The sequence below is a fragment of the Lissotriton helveticus genome, chromosome 10 (genome assembly GCF_964261635.1).
Source record: "Lissotriton helveticus chromosome 10, aLisHel1.1, whole genome shotgun sequence".
NCBI lineage: Eukaryota > Metazoa > Chordata > Amphibia > Caudata > Salamandridae > Lissotriton > Lissotriton helveticus.
The window spans coordinates 678,459,429-678,486,234 of NC_136071.1; the positions used below are offsets into that span (position 1 = coordinate 678,459,429).

General features: G+C 44.3%; 1 protein-coding gene and 1 non-coding gene across 2 annotated transcripts in view; one reads left to right on the forward strand and one right to left on the reverse strand.

Moving 5' to 3' along the window:
* Positions 1-10,204: 10,204 nt before the first annotated feature.
* XYLB (xylulokinase) overlaps positions 10,205-26,806 on the reverse strand; it is a 1,059,043-nt gene continuing 1,042,441 nt past the window's right edge. The window contains exon 19 of the mRNA XM_078664347.1: positions 10,205-10,526. Within this exon, the coding sequence (XP_078520473.1) occupies positions 10,452-10,526 (75 nt within the window). The 3' untranslated portion in view covers positions 10,205-10,451. The remainder of the gene's footprint in view (positions 10,527-26,806) is intronic.
* On the forward strand, positions 16,480-16,606 carry LOC144786372 (U6atac minor spliceosomal RNA). The gene has a single exon (XR_013602171.1). It is a non-coding gene; the product is annotated as a U6atac minor spliceosomal RNA (small nuclear RNA).

Genomic DNA, 26,806 nt, shown 5'->3' on the forward strand with positions numbered 1-26,806 from the left:
CCTCACCCGCAACATGTTTAATGTTGTCTCGTGGTCTGGGTCACCCCGTAAAACTTCAAAAGGTACTTTCTCATTTATTTATACTTAATTCACATGTAGCTTTTTTACAGGAAACACATTGTAATGACATTGAATCTCTTAAACTTAAGCGTCAAAGGGTTAAACAGGTTATTTTTTCTCCTGCTGCTAAACGTAAAGGTGGAGTTGCCATTCTTTTCCACAAATCACTTAATGCTCAAATGTTATCAACTGAATGGATGATGGGTTTTGGTTGATGCTATTATTTTTTTTAAAAACAAGTCACTTTTTTAATATTCATGGCCCAGGTAAATCTGACCCTGAACTTGGCACAGAATCAAAGTGAAACTTTTTTCTAGTCCCAATCCCAACGTTATTATTGCCGGTGACATCAATGATTTGATGGATCCCTTTACTGATAGAAAATTTAAATACAAGTGTAAACCTGATAACTCCCATAAGGCTTTTCAATCTGCCATTTCCTCTTGTCGATTCTTTGATGTATGGAAAACGTGTAACCCTGACATATGCAAATTCACATTTTTTCTCTAATGTACATCAAACTATGTCTCATATTGATTATATCCTCGTTTCAAAATCCTTACTGCCTACTATTCAATCATGAGAAATTGTTTCTATTTTTATTTCTGGCCATGCTCCTGTTTTATCTTCCTTTGATATGCCCTTTATCACTGCTAAACAGTGCCGGTGGTGCTTTAATAATACTTTATTATCAGACCAAACATTTGTTTCAGAAGCAACCTCTTTTATTAATGAATTTTTTCAAATCAATCAATCTCAAGATACGTATATAAATAATAACCGGGATGCTTTTAAATCTTCCTTCAGGGCCTTTACAATAGACTAGAACACACCTACTTCACCTCCAAATATTCCTCGAGTTCACATGAACTGATTAGAGCTAAATCTGCCTTGAATACAATTACTACGATTGACGCTTGTAATGTCCTTCTTAAAATTAAGTCTAAATATCATGAGGGCCAAAACAAGGCGGATAAAATGTTGACCAATTATTTAAAAATTAAAACAGAGAGGAAAACGTTCGGCCCCATTTGTTGTGAGCACAGTAATACGATGTTGTCCTCAGACTCCAACATTATTAAGGCCTTTCAGTCTTATTATGAACAATCACATACTGAGGATACAGCTCCCTCTGAAGAGGATATTGAATCTTTTTTTCTAGGAACTCCCTAATCCTTCTTCCATTCCTGACATCGATACTTCTCTCGAAAAGGATATTTCCCGACTGGAAATTTCTGATGCTCTTAAAGCTCTAAAAAAAACAAGGTTCCTGGTCCTGATGGCTTCTCTGTTGAGCCTATTTCATTTTTTACCTTCATATTTGTCCCTAAATTACTTGAACTTTTTATGTCATTTTTGTCTGACTCTAAGGCCAGTGATTCTTTTTTAGAAGCCCTGATCGCTATTATCCCCAAGCCTGAAAAAGACCCTTAATATGTAAAAATGACCGACCCATTTTGTTAATTAATTACGATTGTAAAGTTTTTGTGAACATTTTAACATCCCGTTTGGAGGACATTATCCCCCTTCTTAATAAACCTGACCAATCAGGCTTCATTAAGGGCAGGCTTGCATTTGATAATTCCAGAATGTTCTTTAATATTCTTACCCGTGGGAAAAAATATTCTTCTCCCTTAGTATCCTTGTCGCTTGATGCTGAAAAAGCATTTGATCGTATAAATTGGCATTTTATGTTTTCTACCCTTCGCTGGTTTGGTAATGGTCACAAGTTTATCTCTTTAATCAAACTATTATATACTGAACCACGTGCCTGGGTGTTTGTTAATGGTCAGTTGCTCCCCCTTTTTTAAACTTCATAGAGGCACTAGACAAGGCTATCCTCTTTCTCTGATACTTTTCCTCCTATGTCTAAAACCTTTTCTTGAACGGATCAGATGTAATCCTGATATAACTGGATTTAAAGTTAACTCTCATGGAATCAAACTTTCTGCTTATGCAGATGATATTCTAATTTATATGTCTAATCTTTCCTCTTCCCTAGATCCTTTTTTTACAAGAGATTACTTTGTTTTCCAGTCTCTCTGGTTACAAGTTAAATTTTTCTAAATCCGAGATCCTACCATTAAATTCCTCTTGTTTCCATTATATGTTTCACAAGACTAAGTTTACATGGTGTCCTCAAAAGATTAAATATCTAGGAATCTGGTTCTCTTCCACTATACATGATATACTTGTTCATAATTTCACTGCCCCAAAGCTTAAACTCCAAAAATTACTATCTTCCTGGTCTCCCTATTTTTTTCCTGGTGGGGTAGATTAGATACTATTAAAATGATAATTGTCCCTCATCTCCTTTTTATTCTTTCTATGTTACCCTTTAAAATCCCTAATTATTATTTTTCCCAAATAAATTCCATCTGCACTAGGTTTCTTTGGAATAACAAGCGTGCTCGCTTTGCCTAATCAAAGCTAATTAGACCAAAAACTGAAGGTGGTTTCGATTTCCTGACTTCAAGTCATATCATACTGCATTTTTAAGTGGCCAAGTTTATGCTATATCTAAAGATTATCATGATTCATCTAAACAAATTGGGTTGTTTATGAGCATTCTTTATTACATGAATTCTCTTTTTGAAATGTTGTTTCAATGCCCAATTGTACATTTATATCTAGAAACCCTAATCTAAAATACACCCACTATTTATTACACACACTTTTTAACCAAGGATCGGATCCTCGTCAATCCTTCCTCGCATCATCTATTTGGTACAAAACATTGATTAAATTTCGCCACAAATCATTTTATTTCAAACATTGGAAGGAAAAGGGTATTTTTTATGTGTATCATTTGATTTCCCAACATTCTACTTTATCCATTCCACAATTACAAGAGAAGTATGACCTTCCTGATTCTTGCCTCCAACAATATAATTAATTAATTCCTGCACTTCAGTCTTATTTATTAAACAACAACTTTACACCATTTATTCATGTGACACCATTGTACAATGTTCCTAACGACTCAATCCCTAAAGCTTTCTTTACATATACATTTCTTTCCTCCCCTGCCACTATGAGAGATACATCCTCTATTGAACTTTTATGAGAGAAAGATTTATACCAATCATTATCCATCAAGCAACGGGACCTATTGTGGAGTAAACTATTTAATACTTCTAAAGCTGCCAATATCACACAATCTTTATTTTTTATATATATAATAGAGTTGTAATTACTCCTTTTTTTATTCACAAAATTGACCCATCTATTTCTCTCTCCTGCTGGTCATGTCTTTCCTCTGATGGTACTTTGACACAATTACTTTATTATTGTCATAATGTTATTGAATTTTGGAAAACTATTTGGGCAAAATGTTTATTGATTTTCTCATGTAATATTCCACTGTTTATTCAAAATGTTTTATTCGGTACTTTATCTGCTGATTTCGAAAATCTCTCTCCAAAACCTGTCTTACTTGACCTGTTTATTGCTCTTGCTTTCAAAGTTATTTTATCATGTTGGAAAGGCAACTCTAAGTTATCTATTACAGTTTGGTGGAACTTTATTTGTGATGAACATAGAATATCAACTCTTTCATCTTCTTCTATCTCAAAAAATTAAATCTGACTTCCTGTGGCTTCCTTTTACCATTTTCTTATCTTCACACTCATCTGCTCCCTAATAACTCATTTTATTTTTTTCCCCTTCTTCCTTTTGTTTTTTCTCTTTTTTCTTTTCTCCTTTGTTTCTATGAAATCTTTTATTTATATGAACTCATTAACGTTATACTCTGTTAAATAAGGTTTATTTTGCTTATTTTCTGTGTTGTTTAATATCCTTTATCTTTATTAAAAAGTACTTAACTAATGTGTATGTATTTCAAGTTTAGCACTTTAATATTCTTTACTCTTTACTCGTTTTGATTATGTCAAATTTAGGCAACATCCTTGTGTATCAAATATTACTATTTACTGAAAAGAAGAGATTCAAACATTATTCAGTACTTTTTTTATGAATTGGGCATTGCATGAGAGTTTTCTTTGCTTCTAAGTGCACAGGCTGTTGCGCTGAAGCAATGTGCATGCTGAAGCAGTTTCATGCAACACATGTCCACAATGTGACAGTGGGGAGTGTGACGGACAGACACTGTTTCAAACAAGCTTTTAAGCACAGATATATCACCATATGTTCCCTATATTTTGCCAGGTCCTCCCACCTGGGTTACTGTTACGGTTTCTCCTCCACATTGGGCACCATTGAAATGCTCGGTAATGTGTCCAATAGTAGCTGCGACTGGCTACATAGTACTGTGCAGTTATGAGTTTATCCCCAAGGAGTGAGCAATAACTGTGTTGAAGAGATTTTACTGGCCAAAAGCCCACACCATAAGTCCTTTTTCATGGGGACTGACACACATGGGCGAAGAGCTCTGAAAGGGTGTTAAATGGTAAGTAGGGCTGGTAATGGTGGTTGTGGAAGGAGGTGCATTGTAAGCGGGTGTTAAATGGTAAGCAGGGCTGGTAATGGTGGTTGTGGAAGGAGGTGCATTGTAAGGGTGAGAGAAGAAAGGAGAGTACATTGCTTGGTAGGGTGAACATTATATTGCTCCACATGCCTTGGATGTAATGGACTTTAAAATATGGTCTTTCTTCCAATACTCTGTAATCCTAGGTACGGGGGACAATCAATATTTTTGAGGCAACAAAATAATTTTCATGAGGTCCTGAAATAAAACAATACTATTGACCAGAATTACTCACTGACAGACATAGGAAAGAAGAAATGCTGAGTCATCTCAACAAGAATTGAACTTGGACGGCTGAGGCACAGCTGGGCAACTGAGTTTTCATACTGATTATACTATGGGCCTGATTACAACTTTGGCGGTGCGGCACCGGGACCGCCCCGTCTCCACACCGCCAAGACAGTGGTCAGACCGCGGGACCACAGCAGTCCCACCAAGCATATTGCGGTCTCCTGACAACCTCAAAACCACCAGGAAACTACAATTGCCTGACAGCTGCTGCATGGCTGTGGCAGTCCGACCACCTGAATCGCAATAGGGTGGTTAGGAGATTGCCACTGCTGCGCCCTCACGGGTCTGGCAGTCCGTGGACTGCCAGACTGGTAATAGGGCCCATAGTGGAAAGTGAAAATGGATGAATGCGTGTCCTGGTGAATGAGTGATGTATGTGTTTTCAAGGCACACAATCTGTTCGCCCACATACCCTAGTGTCCTCATCCCCGATGAACAATCAAGGGATGGGGTTCTAGCAATAGATGTTTCGGTACAATGGTGTTTGCAATTAAATTGATTTTTGTCCAACTAAGGGTCACATGAGCAGCCGACCATGCATGTATCTATAAGTGACAAAAAGCTTTTTAAAACAAATGCGGATATATTTAAAGCAGCTTTTACTACTCAAAATATGCGAACAGCACCACTGAAGGCTCTGTACTTATAGACAGGGCCAGGGGATAGCTTGGCATTACCAGACTGTTAGACTTGGCTTTTTCTTCTGATTAACCCCAGACTGTTTGATTTTGGTCCTCCTGTTTTGGACCCTGTGTTTGTTGGTTTTAGGACTCTGGGCACTTTACCACTGCTGTTCAGTGCTAAAGTGCTTATGCTGGCTGTGTAAATTGTTATTGTGGATTGGTGTTTCCATAATTAGCTTATTTGATTTACTACTAAGTCCCTAGTAAAGTGCACTGTGTGTGCCCAGGGCCTGTAAATCAAAGGCTGCTAGTGGACCTGCAGCACTGAGTTTGCCACCCACACAAGTATCCTTTCAAAGGGTTCTCTGACCTGCCACAGCAGTGTCTGCATGCAGTTGTGACTGCCATGTCAACTTGTCAAGTGCTCCCACTTGCCAGTCCCTAACCTCCCCTTTTCTGATATGTAAGACACCCCTAAGGTAGGCCCAAGGTACCCCTGTAGGCAGGGTGCAGTGTATGTGAAAGGTAGGACATGTACTGGTGGGTGTGACATGTCCTTATCGTGAAATAGAGTGTATTTCGTTTTTCACTATTGAAAGGCTATCTGTCCCATTGGATAGAATGGAGAAAACTTTGTAACATCTTACACATATAACTTCCAGTTGGAACAAGATAGAAAGATGGAGTTTAGTATATCTGAACTTACTTTCAGTAAAGATGATTTATAAATTGTGTGTTTGAAAATACAACTTTTAGAAAGTTGGGTATTTTCTTGATTAGCCATCCTGTATGCCTCTGCTGGTTTGTAGATTGACTGTCTGGCTTTGGAGGGACAGGGGCTGGTGATGTGCATTCGCTCAGACAGCCATTGGAGGGGTTAATGTGTGTTCTGCCTTCCCTTAATGAATCAGGGCTGGGCTGAATAGACCTGGACTGCATCCAGAGTAGTGGGAGGAGATTTTATAGCATCTGAATAGGCCTGGTCTGCATTTAGAGTGATGGGAGGAGATTTCCCTTGCACTTAAATAGGCCCTGTCTCCCTTGGACAATGCTGTCTCCACCTCCTGCCAGGAAGCTGGACCAGAGAGGACAGAATTGGTTTGGGCTAAGCACAGAAACTCTCTGCCCAAACGAACAAAGATAAAGAGAGTATAAATATTGGCGCTCAGACCCCAGAACTTCAGAGAACTTGCTGGAATTAAGGAACCTGCCAGGAAGAAGGGCTGGAAAAACTGTCAGGGGGAACTGACACAAAAGGACTGGATTGGACTTTCATCATCCTACTGTTAGAGTTTTCTCCAAGGGCTTGAAGTAGAGCTTGCCTCCTGTTGGAAGTCTCAGGGAGATAAACAACTTCAGAGAACTCACTGGGATTAAGGAACCTGCCAGGAAGAAGGGCTGGAAAAGCTGTCAGGAGGAACTGCCACTTTGCTGCGTGCTCTGCTGTGTTGGCATGCTGCTTGCTGCTTCTGTCTTGGGCAGAGAAAGGACTGGATTGGACTTTCATCATCCTGCTGTTAGAGTTTTCTCCATGGGCTTGAAGTAGAGCCCACCTCCTGTTGGAAGTGTCAGGGAGAAAAAAGACTTCATAGAACTCGCAAGACTCAAGGAACCTGCCAAGAAGAAGAGCTGGAAGAACAGCTAGGAGGAGTACTACCCCTTTGCTGTGTTGTTGCTTTGTTGGGTTGGCCTGCAGTTGTTGCTTCTGGCTTGGGCGGTGAAGGACTGGACTGAACTTTCTTTACTTGTGCTGAGTATCTCCAAGGGCATGAAGTAGAGCTTGCCTCCAGTTCTGAAATCTCAGGGACCGCAAAGTCTTCACCGACCTGTGGGTACTGCCTCCACAACGTGGTTTCAGTTGCCACAGGGGGGGAAGCAAGTGGCACAGGGCACTGTCCGCATCTTGCACCGCAACCATGGTCTCGCCGATGACGACAACCGACAGCGCCGCCACCAAGCCGCTGCTTGCACTGTGACCTGTGGGCACCGCACTCCGCACCGCCACGCTTCACTTTGCCACCCTGGTCTCACCGACGCCTTCTCTGCACGCTGACCACGACCTCAGTGATTGCATCGTGGCTTGGGAGCACCGCTCGTAAGTCTCATGACACACCACCCATCCCACACCACAGTTCAGACTGACCGACGCCTGCTCCCCGCAACCAGCTCTGTCGCCTGCACTGTGATCTTTTAGCACCACAATGAGCACAGCTTTCACTCTGAACAGCAGCCCTGGTCTCACCAATGCATCTGGACGACCGTCACTGAGCCGCTGCCTACACCCCCACTTGAGGGCACAGCATGCCACACCGCTACGTATTGCATTGCGACGGTTGCCACGACAGTCCTGCAACATTGTGTCTGCCACAAAACAAAAGGTACTGTTTACGAGTCAGCCGACACCCCCGACCAAAACGGTCAGACAGAACTGTTGGATTCTGTTGTTTTCAGTACTGCGGTAGCACTGGACGGAGCTACTGACTTCAAGGAAGGAGTATTCTTGCAAAATGCATATTTTTAAGTACTATATGTTCGATATTTGTCGTTTTGGTCTTGTTTTGGACATATAAATATATTGGGAATTTTTCTAAACTGGTGTGGTGTCCTTTTGTCTTGTTTTCACTGAATTACTGTTGGTTATGTGCAAATGCTTTACACTCTGCCTCCGAGATAAGCCTGACTGCTTGTACTAAGATACCCAGGGGGTGAGCAGGGGTTATTTCAGTAGTGTATCCTCCTTATCCTGACTAGAAGGAATGGTCCCTACATGGACAAAGGTGCTAACTCATGCCAACCGTGCCTGAAATGAATGTGTGTCCATCCTCATGTAACGTAACTGGTGCTATGTAAAGCGCTCTGATACCCGATTCGGTTCGGGTCTAGTTCGCGCTATATAAAACTCTGCAAAAAAAAAAAAACTAGAGACTCCCATTTCTCGAACTAAAATAACGAGCAGTGATTAATTTATCGCTAATCTGCAACAGTTTGCCATCAAGGATCATTGCCACAGCAAAAGGAGGCGTGTGATTATCAGGTGAAATACAGACAGACGGTACCCTGCACATGATTAATTACCAGCAAAAAATGCAAGTGGGTAATCCAGCACACAATAAGACTGCTGCACATATTTTGACACATAGTGCAGGGTTGCTGCCTGGACAGTTTTGTTTTACCTATATGACCAGTATTTTGATGTCTCAGCCGTAAGAAGAATCCCCTGAAGCTGGTATTTTCCTCTGGTTAATTCATACTTAAAATAGTAATCATAAGAAGAAAGCACTTTGAAATGTGTTCTAAAGCTCCCTTAATGACGCCTGAATGATACATAAAGTAAACAAAGAAAGAAAGCCATGTTAAAATGAAAACAAACTATTTTACATAAACTTGCATGTATATGTTATATGCAAGCCTCTGCAGAAACTAAAAAGTTAAACAAATGACCAGTATTGTTTATGGGAAATGTGGCAACCCTGCGCACAAATGAGTGCAACACTCCTGGGATCTTCATGGGTCCCAAACGTGTACTTTAGTAGCAAAGGCTCCTTTACTGCACTGGGTGCCTTCTTTAAAATACTTGGGGTATATTTACAAGGGTATAGCGCCACCAGAACGTCACTTTTAGTGACATTCTGGTGGTGTTATGCCCTTCTCCATATTTACAAAGTGGCTTTAAGCCACTTAATGTGGCTTAACACCACCTTATAAATATGGCCCCTTTACACACATCACTTAGCGTGAAAAGGGCGTGCAATCGGTGCTGCAGTGGACGTTCCACTGCAACACCCATTGCTTCTTGACGATGCCCCAGATTTACAGGGATATGTAAATCAGAGGCAGCGCCAAAAACGAAAGCAATGCAAGAGCAGACGTTACAATGGCGAACCGTTGAGCAATATTTTTATTTCTCATCCGTTTTTTTTCTTTTGTTTTTTTTATTTATTAGTCTTTTATAGAGTTCAGTTACTAAGACTTTGAAGCACTGACACTTAGATGCTAAGCACTTTCAAGATGTATGAATATTTGGCACGGTATGAAGCACTGGCACTTTAAGCGTCGTAAGGAGGAGAATTTTGTTTTATTAAAGTGATTAGTGTTTATATGATTTTCATTAGCTCTGCGCTCTATGATGTATATACTTATTTCCATGGCGTTTTTAAAAGCTAGGATTTTAAAGAATGTTTGAAATGTAAGAATCGGTTTACACTGCTTTGATGTCATTTAGTTGTATAAGAGCTAAAATGATATAGATGTTGATGTGTATGTACTTAACTGTTCGATGGGTTAGAAATATGTGTTGATATGATCCTTATGGGTTTCTGAATGTCTTCCCTGGAACAATGTATGAAATACAAAAAATATATATGTTTGTTTTTGGGGAAAAATGCAATGTCACTTTACAGTGAAAATATGTAAGTCTGATACCAGCACTCGTACTGTGCTTCCGATAGTAACATTTCTGCAGTCAGCTTGGTTTCTACAGGCCAGAGCACCGAAAAGGGAGTGGCTACAATTTAATTAAGTAAATGCACTTTATTGAAGATCTGCGTAAGTTTTTTAATGTGCTTTAGTCTATAATTAAAAGAGAACTTTTTGAGTAAATTGCGGTTTTAATGTGTATTTTTAAAGTAAAAATAGTTGGGTTTCTTCATAAAAATGCTTTTTTTCACACGTGTTTTTGAATATGAAACCACACATTTAGCAGTTCAATCCACAAAAACAATATCCCAAACAAAATAAAAAATACGATAGTTCCGCTCATATATTTATTAAAAGAAATTACAGAGCACATGACACAGCATATGCGTAACCACCCTTAAATATTAGATTAACAGACCAGTGAACTGAGAATTGTCACCTTGCAACTGAAGGGAAATTCTATTTTTTAAGTTCTACATTTTCGGTTGTTTCAAATGACATGTGCAAAGTGGATCTTGACGTTTGAGTTCTGCTTCTGGAACAAATCTACCATGCAGTATCTGAAAGAAAAATCTTCAGTGACCTTCTGAGTGACCCAAAACCACCTTCCGTTCAAGCTGAGAATATCTTTTCAAGAGTGACCGGTAGTGCTGAAAAGTAAAAAATAATGTATTATGTAAAAATAAACAGCATTCGAAATTTAAAACAAATTTAGAAACTGTTAATGCATGCATCAGTTAATAGTATTAGGGCAAAAGCCATGATGGGTGTTTAGGTTCCATCCGTTATTATTCAGTCATATACACGAATATGTATCAAATCTGTTCCTATAAATAATTAATTGAAACCATTGTTAACAGTAACAAATAACGTCTGTAATGAAAATTCAACAGCAGAGTCAGAAAAACTGGGCTGTGTGACTTTTTTTATCAGTGCTTAATTTGTAAAAGAATGAGAAATGGTGCTGAAGCTCAGTTTCGAATCTAGTGGGCAGTGCAATAAAATGTCGGCTCACTGATTACCAAGGGCTTTATTAGGAGTCAGGCAGTCCATGGACTACCAAACTTGTGGGGGCAGCGGTGACAACCTATTACGACCAGGGCAGTCGGGCCACCCTGGGACCACAGCAACTGCCAGGGATCAGAGATCCCTGGCGGTGGCGTGGCCAGTCCTGCCAAGTATCAGGCGTGATGCTAACGCATTTCAGTGTGGTGATCCGCATCACCGCACTGAAATACATTGTCACGCATTTTCACACTATTTCAGCATCCCTGGCACTGCCTAAATCTCATGGGTCAGTGAATGCGGGAGGCCCGCGGTCCCTGCAGGGGACCCCATAGGAGGGCAAACCCCGTAGTAGTGCGCAGGAAACCGCAGGCCCGCCAAGGGGGAGGGACGGGGTTGGACGAAGGTAGGCCACCCCCTTTCTCTCCTGGTCTGATAAGGGGAGCACTTTCGTTCGGGCGCCCTCTTTGCTGCTGCCCCCTTCGCCGACGGTCGCCCCAGGCTGCCCTCGCCAGTCTAAACACAGGCCCATAGCCCCTTCTTTCCCTCTCACTTCCCCCCACGACGCCGGACGCGAGGCCCGCAATTTCTGCTGGTATGTTTGCCTTTCTCTCGCCTCCCCCCGGGCAGTTAGGCAGCCTTCCCGCCCGGCACTCTAGACCGCAGTCGACGAGTGTTGGATCGAGGTAAGCGGACAATTCCTTGCCTCCTCCTGGGCCCCGTCCATGGAAAAACCCAAGTTGTATGGGGCTTTGTGGTCATGATCACGGAGGGGGCAAGAGGTCCGTATGCGGGTTAATGTTGTGTCGGGGGAAATAATGGGCTCGGCAAGATTGGATGTGGGGAGATGCGGGGCGCAACGAGCGGCGCATGATTTGCCGGGCTGGTTGGACCGCTGCCAGGCGGGCCGAGCCTCGGCCACGCGGTTAGGCCTCGGTCAGGAGTGAAGGGCATGCAGGAGACAGTTGGAGCACCGCCAGCCAGGCCAAGCACGGCAGCTCTGCGAGAAGGTCTAGGTATCAAAGTCAGCTTATACGCCCTATTACTTCTTTAAACGGGAGTTGCCAAGTGGGAAAAAATTGCACGGTTTCCCCGCTTAACCCAGCCTAGGATTGTGAGGGCCTCGCGTCTAGAATCGCTGCTCCGTGAGTTAAAGAAAAGGAAAAACAGAGAGGGCGCTGAGTAATTGCATTTCGCTGGGGCATCTGGTTTTAAACCCTGCGGCGCCCCGTTAGTGCGAGATACGGGCCGCATTTGCGCCCAGGGCCCGGCGTGGGTCAATGAACAATGGTGGCACCTTAAAACAGAAATAATACAATCAGCCCTATGTGTCGGTCAGCAGTAATATGGCGCGATATCGGCCGCGTTTGCGCGCTGCTGAGTCCGGCACAGTGATTTATTTCGATATGCCAGTGATTGCATTTCGCTGGGGCATCTTGTTTTAAACCCTGCGGCGCCCCATTAGTGCGCAATATTGGCCACATTTGCGCCCAGGGCCCGGCGTGGGTCAGTGAACAATGGCGGCACCTTAAAACAGAAATAATACAATCGGCCCTATGTGTCGGTCAGCAGTAATATGGCACTATATCACAATAACAAGGGAAATAGGGAAAGGAAGTAATGGTTAGGCGTGTGACTTTCAGCATGGAGGCGCAATATAATTTCTGCCACCGTGTCTCTCGGGGTAGGCTAACGTGCAGTAAGTAAGACATGGAATATGGCAATTAGTTGTAAGGAAGACTGGTGAATAGGGTGTGAGGCGTCAGAGCTCGAGGCAAGTAGCATGCCCCCATAAGCAACTGCAGGCCATGGCGGAGCCCTGATCCTCAGATAGGGTGAATACCGTCTCTATGATATCTTATGGCTTTGGGCCCGTGGTTTCACTCACTGGCGCGCGAGGCAGCCTGAGGTCAACCTGATTGCTTAACAAGGAGCTTCTGTAAGCTTCCTCCTAGTACGCATGTAGTAACAGTTCAGTCTGTTTCTTTAAACATGCGGCTGACACAGTTTGTATGTATCTTGCGGGTGGTCGCTATAGCGCTCTTTGAGGCGGGTTAGTGTAGATGTTGCTTCTCTATACCGCTCTTCGCAGCGGGTTTGTGGGAAATCCGTGGTGGCACAGTTGGTATAACAACGTGTGGCCTGTTCCTTGGGAACCTGGGGGAGACACCAGGGTAAATGATGCGAGTCTGCAGTCGGAGTCTCTGCGCTTGGCAGCACATGCCCGGGGGGGAAGCGATAGGACTTTTATTCTTTCCATTGTTCACACTTTGCTGTTCATTGTGTGGTCACAGAACGCACCGGGTTAGGCGGCCGGGCCACGAGTCTTTACAATACCGCTGGCAGAGTGCTTCGGCACTTGTAAGTAGGTGCAATATTCTTCCAACATCGCACTCAGGCAACGTGTCAGGATACAGACGCCACTTAATTACTGACGGGTGGTCGGAATTGTAGTGCGTGTTTGCCACCCGGTAGCAGAAGGTTAGCATACTGCCCATTTCTGTTTTAGGGGTAATAACAGTCATGTGGCGTTATTTACAATAGTGCGTGCGTTTATATTCACTCGCACATCCTGTGCCAATTCAATTGTCCCCCCGAGCGACCAAAGGGAATGAGGGGTGATATGTAGGGCGCTTTGTTTAGCCTGTGAGTTGAGGGTCAGATTTGGGGGGGGCTCAGTGACAGCCCTCGGCTGCACTCTTTACCAGACTTTCCCTCCATGCTGTGCCAAGTGGATTAAAAATTATTTTGCATCCACCTCCGGGATGGGATTACATTTGAAACGAATGATGATTCACATGTCACCAGGCTGCGCCGTAAAACGTTTTCTGCTGGCCTACCTAGAAAGGTTGTGAAATCTTACCCAGGAAAGGACAGGCTTATGATTCACCGCTAATTACGCAGTGAGTGGGGCAGACAACACACCTGCGTGGTTGCTTGATGCAACACACCTGCGTGGTTTCTTGATGCAATGTGAATTGTGTTTAGACGGTCAGCGAGTTTGTCTGCGCAACGGTGTCTGCCTCTGGGGTGCTGCGCAGTCCTAGACAATGAAGCACGCTCTACTTGGATAGGATCAGATGTGTGTGTGTGTGCGGAGGATTGAGCCTTGAACAATTAGGCACTCTGGGCTTTTTACATTATTTGCTCTTGATTAAATACATTACGTTTAGACAGTATAGTGCGTTCTTTGCAGGGGCTAGTAAGCACATGTATACTTTGTGTGTCTAAAATGTTTAGACTGCTCCAGAATATATATTCTGTCAGCACAAAACATCCTTTTACAAGGCAATTAGCACCAGTAAATCCCGAAGCCTGTCTTGTGACACCCTCATAGAGAGCACATCTCTCCAGTAATTAGAGGCCTGTCTCAGTCCTTTACATATTTTCTACCAGACATCCATCAAGGGGGTCAACGCACATATTGCTGACAAGTGGAACAGTAGTCAAAGTTGCTGGCATAAGCAGAGCATATCTAACCTTGAGCAGGGGTTTAGCTCCCCCATCCATGCTCCCAAAGGCTATCAAAAGGTCCATCTGGAATGAGTGCTGTGACCCTATCCAGACTGACAAATGATGAATGATTAAATTATGAGCCAGAAGATTGGCTGGCTGATGGACTTCCAATATAAGACTGATCAAGCCTATCTCAGATCTTCTTCAAAAAAAACAAAACAAAAAAAAAAACATGTGCATGTAAATGAAGATTTAGCCGCCCTTTTTCCGGGGGTTTTCTCAGGGTACCACATGGCATATCATGGAATATCATATTTAGTGGCACATTGTACGGGTGCACTGCCACAGTTATGATAGTTATATTAGGTTAAAACAACAGATAAAGCGCTCAGATACCATTAGGTGTCAATACCAGTCTGATCGGCGGTGATCCTTTAACACGCTGTGCAAGCCCAGGGCAGTGCACTGCATTACCATCAATGCATGCCCAGGCAGAGCATTAGTAGATGACAGTGACAGCTTGAAGCAGCCACCTGTCCTTCTCTGTGCAGATGGCCTCACCTGCATCCCAGTGAGGGAACGGAGAGCCCCCTGCAGGCAGGTTCAGTGACTGACGGAACATGCCTGGAGGGGGGGCGACTCATTCTATTCTCTCCGGACAAGAAATTTTCAAGGAGCATACTAACTGTACGCCACCTTGCAACTGGTGGAACACTTTAAGATAGAGGCGCTCTCTATGTGTAGTAGTGCTAGCGGTATTACAGAAGGTGTGGCACAGGCGCCTGTAGGCCCTTGTGTAATATAACAGTGTCCAAGAGGTGCAGGAAAGGGCCACATGCCCCCCCCCCCCTTTACACACTCTGGGCACTGTCTGTATTTCAGCTCCTTGTCCCTCAGCCATTCGGAAAATATGCATTCATCCACTCTCACCCATCCTCGAGATCCCATCATTGACTTTCTTAATTTCTGCACTTTAAGGAGGTTGCTTCTGAATAAAACATTGGATAGGTGGAAACTGTAATGATTTAATTGATCCCAGTTAGTGTAATTACTTGGACCTTATTCCAGTCCATAATTTTGCCTGCTGTCCCACTTCAAACATGCCCCAGCAATATTCATATCAGAGTTAGTCCTACTCCTGTAGGAACAGTCCTGTTCGAAGTGAGGGGTAACATTCTCTCCGGACAGGAACACAAGTAAATATAGATCGGTTCTGCGACTAGATATTGGCCCCTTTGAGGTTGAGGAAATAAGTTGCAGGTAACACCTATCCCGAAATAACCACCTGTAGTCCAAATGCGTAGCTAACTCGAAGGTTGTGGAGCTTAATGACATACCTAGTATTTCTGGATTATCTTGTATCCAAGAGCCTACATTTTAGGTTTATTAAGTACATGTACTTTTATATATAGTGTCCCTCTCAGTACCTGGAATTACAACACAATATAGGAGTTAAAAACTTGGAATGTGAAAAGCCTAAGTTATGCATATAAGGGGAGAAAGTGGAAATTGTTGGCAGCAAATGCAAACATGCTACAAAATTAAAATCAAGCCATATCTACAACTAACCACAAGATAGTAGACTTGCATCGCCCTGGCGTTCGTCCTCCGTATAGTATTAGTTTGTCAAAGTCTAGTACTTAAAATACCGAATTTTAAGGTATTAGAAATAATCTTTTAGCTGAGGAAAGCATTATACATGCATAAACAATAATGTGCAGTTCCAAATTGCCATGCCGTAGCCCGAATTTATACCGGTGTTGTACTTCCGGTGACTATAGTGGCAGGGAGAGTTGAGCTATTGATAATGTAGAAGTTAGGGCATATTTAACAGCTGTTCAGAGATCTTCAGTGAGATTTTCAAATATCCCGCAGACATATCCTAGGGAAAACAAATAAATAAATTTGGTAGGTGAAAGTTTCCAGATGGATCAGGAGACTTCAAGACTGCTGGGCTTTCCCGCTGTTTTAGTACGCATGCGTTCTCGCACAGGGTAAGGGCTCAAGGGACATGTATTTAGTCCGCAGGCATGCCTCTGATTTTGTTCACTCCATAGATATGTGCAGGCACGGTAAGAATGCCAGTTGTCTTTGGCTGTCCCGGTACTTACCCAAATAACAAATTAATGAGCACTAATTCAAGTGTTGTATGAAAGGAGAGAAGGTTAGCACTCCCCTTGACAAGGATGGAAGAGGTCCTGGTGGCCTTACAACACATATACGGTTAAGGCACTGCCACTTACTTCGTGGCGTCTAACCATGTTTTTTCTTTATAGCACCACGCATCCCAAGGCAGGATGGAAGAGGTATCATGTACATCGTGTAGTGGGTAAATAAAGGTATGCATGATGTGTTACTGGGGACAGCGGGGGTTACAAGGTACAGAGTCCCATATCCTTCATAGTCCACAGTGGTAGATCAGAAGGATCCCAGTTGTGAGCTGCAAGTAACAAGCTACAATAGACGAATCAGTCATCTGCAGGCTACATGATGTGCTTTTCACTGAAGGCATACCCTATGCCAGCGATATTCTTAACATTGTGTGAGGTCCGATTGCGCTAGCACAATGCATGTAAATAGTCATCGTGTCAATCAGCTTTCGATTGGCGTCCACAGTAAGTGGGGTAACAATAGGCATGTTGCATTATCACGACGACTTAGGACTGTGCCCATTTATTTCGCCCAGATTCGTGTTTACCAATTTCCAATATCCTGCTAGCACCATAGGGATCTTGCAGGATTGCCTGGCCATTCATTGCATATTATTACAGCTACTGTGCTCACGCAGCAAGTAAATAATTCTGGCTACAGGATGACTTTCATAATGCCATCACTTTGCTTTCTTGAACAAGATAGTGTTAAGGAAAATTTTAGAGCCAGAAAGCGTTTTTTCTGAGTATTAAATTGCAATCAGGGGTAACAAGAAATACTAACAACCCCTGTAGTATCTGGACCCCAATTATTTGGGGGTAGGCGAAGGGTATGATAGGAAAAATCCACTCAAACACGCAAAGGTGCAATTTGATCCTGTTTAGACGAGAGCGACATGTAGATACTGATCACCTGTTGGTGAATTACAGTTAAAACCCTGACAGAAAGGCCATAGGTTATTTCCTATGCACGGGCGCCGAGCTCGCCTTTCTGTAAGCTTAAGGAATAGGGAGGGTAACTAGCCCTAAGGGGGGCGGGAGTATAACGAAGTTGGTAATGTGCTGCACCGTCAGAGCATCGACTCGCCGTGCATGATGGCTCCTTAGGCATGCGGGACAGCGAGGGGCTGCCTGCGTTGGATCGCCTGTAAGATGACCCACCTTAAAACGTCATACGTGTGTTGTATGAAATAATCCTGCAACAGTTCTTTCCCATAAATATGTCTCCAGAGTTTCATGGGGGAGGAATTGGGTATATGATCAAGCAGGCAGGAGTGAATGGCGGTGTGGGCACTATGCCGCTGACCGCGTGACCCGCAGGGGAACATGGGCGGGGCAGCAACACCTGGAAGCATGGCTTCAACAACACCAATATATCATTGTTTGGTTTCCCTGGGAGGCGCTGGGTGGCTCTGATAGGGACGCTGCGTAAGTTACTGAAGGAAGACAGGCAAAGGCCAAACATCCTAGTGGGGCACCTAGGGGATAACGACCTGGTGACCTTAGGCAAGAGGCGACTGCTAGACACAATGAGGAAAGACTTGAGCACCTTAAGTGGTGAATTGGGACAGTGCAACATATTCTGGTAAGAAATTTCCCCTAGACCGATTTGGCATGGGGCAATAGCGCAGGAGGCGATAGAAGTCTCGCGCAGGCGAGTAAACGCAGCAAGGCGCAAATTCGGCGAGCAGTGAGGGGTAGGTTTCATTAGACATGGCTTGCTGCACGCCAAATCTATTGGATGCTGGGAATCCGATGGGGTGCACTTGTCCAAAGTGGGGATGGCAATTTTCCTATTGGACTTGGGGGAGGCTCTAGAAACAGCCGGATGTAGATAAGAAGAGGACTAAAGGCTAGGTGGTGGGGGCTCTGGGCGCAGCGGGTGCCACGCCCAGGGCTGTGGAAAAAAGTACAAGGCGACCCCCATGCAGGACAGGCACAGGAACAGGACCTGAAACCACAGTGCGAGAGGCACAATACTGAGTCATACATAAGCCGAGGGGCCCTTCTTGGGGACTTGGTTCAACGGCACCCCGTTAGTCCTTGGGCGGTTGTAAGCCTGAGCAACCGGGGGTTTGCTAATAACGCCCCGATAGGTCCATCGGTGGGAGGCTTGCCTCCCAGGTTCGACACATGGCCAGTGCCACTAGTGTCTGCTTCATTGGCTCTACTTCAGGCGCCCTGCAACAAGGGGTTGCGGGGTGTGAGGGGTCGCCTGTCAGTTAACCCGCTCTGTTATTTGTATCACAAATAAACCTGCAACTTCTTATTCCCAACATACTTGTCTGTGTATCATTTGGGCGGTGAGGGTTGTGGGACAAGGGTACCGATGCAACTACAATGCGGGAGGCCCACGGTCCCTGCAGGGGACCTCATAGGAGGGCAAACCCCGTAGTAGTGCGCAGGAAACCGCAGGCCCGCCAAGGGGGAGGGACGGGGGGGCGGGGTTGGACGAAGGTAGGCCACCCCCTTTCTCTCCTGGTCTGATAAGGGGAGCACTTCCGTTCGGGCACCCTCTTTGCTGCTGCCCCCTCCGCCGACGGTCGCCCCAGGCTGCCCTCGCCAGTCTAAACACAGGCCCATAGCCCCTTCTTTCCCTCTCACTTCCCCCCACGACGCCGGATGCGAGGCCCGCAATTTCTCTCCCCTCCCTACCGCTCACCCGCGAAAGGGGGGAAGTGTGGAGGGGGGTATATTAATGATGTTGTTGTTTTCCAGATTGCAGGAGGAGTTACAAGGCGACCCCCATGCAGGACAGGCGCAGGAACAGGACCTGAAGCCACAGTGCGAGAGGCACAATACTGAGTCATACATAAGCCGAGGGGCCCTTCTTGGGGACTTGGTTCAACGGCAAACCGTTAGTCCTTGGGCGGTTGTAAGCCTGAGCAACCGGGGGTTTGCTAATAACGCCCCTCCTGGCTGGGCAAGGTGTGAGTTGACTCTCCCTGGTTCAGAGGGGGGGGGGGGCAGGTGGACGATAGGTCCATCGGTGGGAGGCTTGCCTCCCAGGTTCGACGCATGGCCAGGGCCACTAGTGTCTGCTTCATTGGCTCTACTTCAGGCGCCCTGCAACAAGGGGTTGCGGGGTGTGAGGGGTCGCCTGTCAGTTAACCCGCTCTGTTATTTGTATCACAAATAAACCTGCAACTTCTTATTCCCAACATACTTGTCTGTGTATCATTTGGGCGGTGAGGGTTGTGGGACAAGGGTACCGATGCAACTACTAAGTGTGGCAGCAGGCAAAGCGCTGTTCCTGGCGAGCGCACGCTGTTCTCTCTGCAGGCTTGAGTCTTGCAGCAGTGTTGAGGCTACTGTAAGGCTCACTGCACAATTCAACAGTGTTTCATGTTGATTTCCACGGCACCGCCCGGCTTTCACACAACCTGAAGTCATGGTAGTGTGACCAGTATTAGTCTGACGCCGCGGGCGGGGTTGGGAGATGTTAAGTCCTGCTTGCGAGGTGAGGAGTTTGTTTTAGGAGAAAGTGGTTTTGGCTGGGTAAAGGTGTGCAGGCGCCGCCGCAGTCTTGGTGCTCGCAGCACTGCCGGCTGCCTGCACTACCCAGGCCGCCATTACGTGCTAACTGTACCACGGTGAATTACATTTTTCATCACCGGAGCTGTGGTACTTTGAATTGCATGGAGAGGCAGCAGCATTGGCCTGGACTTTCACTGCAGCACCCGAGTCTAGGCGAGAAGGCTCTCTGAGGAGGCAAGCTGCAATCGCTAATTGCTGAGGAGGCTCGAGCTCCAGTTACTGCAATTTGGAGAAGTAAGTGCAGTCCCCTGACTGTGTGTGTGTGTGAATAATGAATTCCTTCAGACAGCCTGGATTGACAGTGCCGTAGTCTGGGTGGCTGAGTCACGTGCCTACTGCGGTGCCGCCCGTGTAGTACTGTTCATTTCCAGCCCCAGAGTACGCCAACCCAGTACCCTGGCTGAAGCTCAGCAGACGGTCACCAGAGACGAGCGGGCCGCAGGCGGCCAATATGGTAATGAAGCTGCTGTTTTGGCCGTCACTGCATAAAGTAAGTGTGTGTCCAGGGAAGCCCTGGACTCATAACATAATTAATTGAAGACAAAAGTTGCGGATACAGTTTTAAATGTTGTAATTGCCTTAATTTGCAGACTCTGCCTGTTAGCAGTTCCTATTACTTAAGCGCACAAATTATTGATAAGGACTCGGAGCGGTGGTCCGAGGGAGCGGTGACCAACAAACGCAGATCATTCACTGTGTGTGCAAAATCAGCACCAACCACGTCACGTTTCTGCACAGAGTGCACTGCAGCTTTTATTATAGCGCAATGACAACATATCTCTCTTTTTTATTTAGTTTCTTTAGAACTATACATGTCCTGTGCCACTGCCTCACTCTCCTAATGCTTGCCCAGTGCCAATCTGTGGTGGCTTTGGTGACTCGAGTCAGCTGAGTCCTGTTGATGTATTAGGCAGCTGACGAGATGAGACCTTTCACATCTTGGGAGACTCGGCCCGGATCCATGTGGGACAGAGAGGTCTTTGAGTAGACTGATGCTACTTGATAGGTTGCAAGGGGGCCTGACATTTACACTATGTGCTTTATTTACCTAGGACAGCTAGATACGCACACTGCGTCACTTTAATGTTCGTGCCCTGTGCTGAGTGTAAACACACACACACACAGCCTGTAAACACAGCACACTTGCATGGCTGAGTGCAAGCACGAGGCAGAGACACATTCTCTAAACTCTAGGCTATTTTGTATGTTGTGCACAGTGCAAACTAATGCACAGAAAGGTTGAACCTTGACATTATTGTATGGTAATGAGCTTCTCTATGGGATTGTATACGGTTATCACTTATATCCTGAAGAAGGTTTGATGCTTAGTTATATGTAAAGGAATCGCCTAACAGTCCGTTAGAAAACTCTGTCCTGAAGAAGGCGTTTTGATCAAGTTACACCGAAACCCCGCACCAACTTTTACTGTGTAGTTTTCTACATGATTTTGATCTCCAACACTATGCGTTGTAACTTATGTACTGTGGGTAATTTTTGTATATTTTATTAATGTCCACTTTTTATAAAAAACTTTTTTAATGATACAGAACAAATTGGAAATTTGAATTTTATTCATTTTATATTTGTTTTTGTTTGAATATATTTAGTGTGTATGTATATAAAGTGTTACACTGCTACAGTCCTTTGGCTCAACACATGATCCGGATATTTTGATTAGGGACTTTTTGGGGTTTTTGTAGCAATCCATGCCATGCAGGAACGGATTTTGATGTTCCCATTGAGGTGCCTATCTAATAGGCATTACTGTGGGAACGCAAACTAAAGCCCGCAAGACAGGAGAAAACTCCTAATCTAGGAGGTTCTATCATGGGTTTGGCGGTGCAGGAGCATGGTCATCCTGCTCCCGCACCGTCAAACTCATAATGAGACCCCAGGGCTGCATAGCCTTAAAACCACCTATGCCTCCTTAATCCACTAGCAGCCACTCCCTGCCCCTTTATCTCACTCTTACAGGTTTCTGCATTCTTTTCTGTGATAGCTTTTCCGTCTTTCTCTTCTTCCATCTTTCCGATTTGTGTGTTTTCCCTCTTTTGTGCTCAGGAAATGTCCAATGAGGGAAAACAACTGTTGGGCCACAACAACTGCGTGCTGGTGGCCCCCACCTGCAAGCCCTTGCTCAAATTAAGCACTGTTTATAGTGCATGCACTCTAAGGAACACATAATAAACGAGCATGTGCACACATGCAGACAGTGGCGGTGCGTCCATTGGGGGCGTTGGGGCGTTGCCCCACTAATTGTTCTACTTCTGATGCTAATAGCAGCAATCAGGACTCCTGATTGGAATTAGCATCAGAAGTAGAACACAGACGCTGTTTATTGTGCTGTCACTCATCGGCTGAGAGTGCTGCCGCAGCCCCACCCCCAGTGTGATGCTGAAGGGGGTGGGGCTGCGGCAGCACTCTCAGTCATTGAGTGACAGCGCAAATGTGCGGGCATGTAGGTTTTGGGGCAGATCATTTTTATGTTCATCTCAAACATGCGCAGTAGCCTTTTGCTTAAGAGACCGAGGGTTGCCTCATGCGCAGCCCCCGGTCTTCTAATGGGCAAGCAGTATCCCTGCCCTCAGCCAATCCTGGTGCAGTGGGGCTGCTGGACAGCGTCTCCGGATTGGCTGAGAGCGAGAAGGGTTGTTGCAAGCCACTCACAGAGAAAGACGCTGAGAAGGCGCCAACGCACCGGACCCCGTCCCAGGAGGAGCAGACAGTAGAGGATCCGCCCGTTCAGGTAAGTTTAAGTAATTTTTTTACTTTATTTGTACCCCACGGCCCCCGCAAACCCCCCCCCCTCGCGACTCCCCACTGTGACCCCCTCCCCGCCCAGTCCATTGCTGTAGGTCGCCGGCCCCTTTACTAGTGAAGCTGCTGTTATTGTTACCCCCAAAATTCATCCAAATAACGTTAAACCCCGAGGAAGCAGCTGCCTGCCAGGGAATGTGCAGATCTGAGACCAGCCTGCAGTGCTGAACTGGTTTGTTTTATACTGCTGTTTTGCGAGCCAGACCCTTGGCGCTTGGAAGCGGTCAGGCAGCTTGCACACGCAAGAATGGCTGGAGGCCATATCACTGGAGCATACTTTGAAAAATCGGTGGGTTGAGGGCTGGGTGCGGATACGTTCGTAATTTATTTCGCCTTTCATCTTCAGACTCATCTATGGAATTAGTGAATAACGACTATTTTGTTGACCCTCAGAGGCACGTTGTGTTTAATTAATAATAGCCATAGCAGAGATATTCATACAAACTGCTCTCCTGTTGTTGGTATTGACCAATGGCATAGCGCCCAATGCCTTTTATCTTCTTTACATTGAAGCACTGCTACGACGTGTGCACCGTTCTGAACGGTCTGGCCTGCCTTAAACATTCACAGGACTCAACTTAATTTCGGTGGAGTTTTACTAACACTATGGCCACCTTCTCCTGCTTGTGTCTCCTACGAAATGAAGGCAGCCGTCTGATTTAAAATCGAGATGACACCACAGTGTCAACCTGGAATGTGACTGTCGCAGCAGGTAAAAAGCGCCAGAGCACTCCAGTCACACAGCACCAAATTGTCACCAACTTCATGGCGCTATCTCGTAGTGAGGTGCTAAATGCTAACCTTTCAGGAAGACATTTCCCAATTCCTACTCTGCTAAAGTTACTGCATCACAGCAGGTTATGTGATCAGTTATGTCATCGCGAATGAGTTCATTTGTGTTGTGAACTAAGCCAGCGATTCTGCTGATAATTGTTCATTTGAGGTCATGAGTGAACCGATTACTGATGTTATTAATAAATCAGCAGGTGATGTCATACTTGGGTCAGTCAACAGAGTTGCAGACAATTTCAATGCTTTGGTGAGAGGATGTGGTGTAATGGCCAGAGCTGCAGACTTTGACCTTATGGAACCATGTTCGAGTCTCGCCGCTGGCTCAACAACCTGTGATTCTGGGTAAATCACTTAATCTCCCCGTGCCTACCAAAAATGAATGTGTCCTTGTGTAATGAAACTGGTGCTCTTGTAAAGCACTGCAATACCTTCGGGTCGAGTTTGCTCTAAATAAAAAAGTGCATCAAAAAAATATGATCCATATCAGTCTCAATCGTAAAGCGAGAAACAAGTGCTAACAGTAGACATTCATCTGCGGTATGACATAACAGCGGGTCCTCCTAACTTAATATTGATTTACAAACCATGAATGGTAAAAACGTTAAGGCAGTGCATGTCAGCGATTTAGTTCCTCTCTTATTTCACATGCTTTACTTAATCTTGCGTTTCCCAAAACCTAGCTATTTTATAATGTTGTTATGTTGTTTCTGCATTTTATTCTGGGCATACTTTGAGCCATGCCAGGGGGTTATGAGGGGCTTTGATTGAGAGCTCTGGTGATGAGGCTGAAGACAAGGCAAAGTGTCTGAAGTGGGCTGGCCTTTCTCCAGTGCACACAGAACAATGTTTATGTATACCAGATGAAACCGGAATTCTGTGGAAATGTGTGATTGGGGTACACAGATGTCAAACTTTTTACAAGGCAAGAGGAAATACATCGCCTAAATGTAAGTGCAGTGTATGTTTGGAAGCAGTGACATGTAATCACGAAATTAATTTTCTTTAAAATACTCCATTGGCATTCTTTTTTGTTATTTTTTCTTGGGAGGGTGACACACCCAGGACCCCACATTTGTCCTTTAAACTTGCTTGTGTTGCTTGCTATATAAAAGTCATACCCAACTTTTACGGCTCACCACTTTCACATGTCACCAGCCGCCACTGCATGCAGACAATTACAGGCTTCCTTGAACACTGAGGCCAACAAATATACAAGCGCCAGAGCAAACCAATGACACATTTGTAGATACTAATGAAACCAGACCACACAAGTACAGTTGTCTATTTAAATAGCCAACACAAAAAGCCATGCACAAAGCACACAAAGCCACAAACTTGCACCTGCATGGCTTCCAGGCTTCCCCATGTTATGTTTCTCACCTTCAGCTATTCCTGGGCTTTTTGCCAAAAGCGGTTTGCATCCCCGGACTTTTACCGGACGTAGTCCCGCATTCACCATGTCTGCCTATTTAATTTTTCTCCACCAATATGAATGGCATTGTAACAGGAAACAGCAATTACAAAGCAGTCTGAACCACGCATGCAAGTATGATGAAAGCTTAACAACGCATGTGACTTTACCATGCATGCCTTTACCACGCAACTTTTTACTTTAATGATATGTGGTACATATCATTTATGGTAATAGGGCATACTGCGAGACAGCCCATTCAGTGTGAGAATGTTTGCGATATATGTGTAACCAAATTAGATATATAATTATATTGGTTGAATTAATTGTATTAGCATTGCAGGGTGACCGTCTGATAAGAATCATGAGTGACAACATTTATTTTTGATGGTACGTACTGAATAGCATGGCACTATGTGATTAACCAGTGTGTAAATAGGAATACGCTATGAATTTGTACAGTACTAAGATGGCCCCCATTTTTCAAAAGAGTATGACATATAGAATCATTCAAAGCTCGTTTGACTATTCATAAGTAAATATAAAATTGTATGTGATACGTATTGAATAGCATTACCCTTTGTGGGGAACAGAGGTATAAATCGGAATATGCTATGAATTAGAACAGTGTCAAGATGGCCACCAATCTGTAATCAGTAAAGGGAAAATTTACCCACACCTCCATTCATTTAGGATCGAAGTTACGATCACAACCAAGAAAGACCAAATTAATTATGTCTCTCAAGGCAATGACTTTTGCCTATTTTATTTTTATTTTCATAGAAAAAAGTTTGTCAATACTTTTTAAGGCCACATCAGAAACACACCATCAATTACACAGAAAATCGTATCGATGTGAGCCTAATAATTACAAAACACAATTGTTACCTACTACACAAAATTCTCTACTAGGATTATTGATAAAATTACACACAAAAACAATACATCAATATTGATACATTCAAAAATTATAAGCATGTCACAAAAAAGTTGTTATCCAAACAAACTATTTATATACACTTTCAAATTCATCATATTGTGATTTGAATCTAAACAACTTCAAAAACAAGTTTCTAACACCCAATAGGTTACTAATCCAAATTCATAGGTGTTACGCAATCTAGTTATGACTCAAATCTCATAATGCCGACGCGTTTCGAGTTCGGGTTTTGTGAATTCCCAACTCTCATCAGGGCAGGGTGAATCTTGTCTTGAACAACAATTTCTTTATGGTGCCAGAGGATGCATCTCGCTTTCCGTTATTCTCATGCGGGGTGGTTAATAAAAGTCTTAAGCCACCAGCTTCGAATTTGGTCCAAAACACGGGTCAGTCGTGATCTTCAAGGGTCGTATTTTTTGCTGAATGTGGCAGTATGCACTTTCACGTTACACCCAGTTCAAGTTAGTTCATGGTGGTCTTTAAGGGAAACGAATTCAGAAAAAGAGGGCGCCTGGCAATGAATGATGCTCCTTCCTCGGTGAGGTGTTTGTGCATCGGAATCGACCCCATGGTGAGGAAAAATTTCCTTGACAGCATTTCTGTGGTCAGTGCCATAGTAGTGATTAATGGCTCAAACAATTAGCAATTAGCAATTAGCAATTAACTGAAATGCTGTTGTCAGGGGTTTAGTAGTGTTAGCTCAAGTAAATTATTTGCTCTTTACAAACAATGAAACCGTAAGCACAGCTCCAAATTTTACACTAAAATGAAAATCAAAGGGGAACATACGCCACTAAATTACATTTACATGAGAGTAAGGCA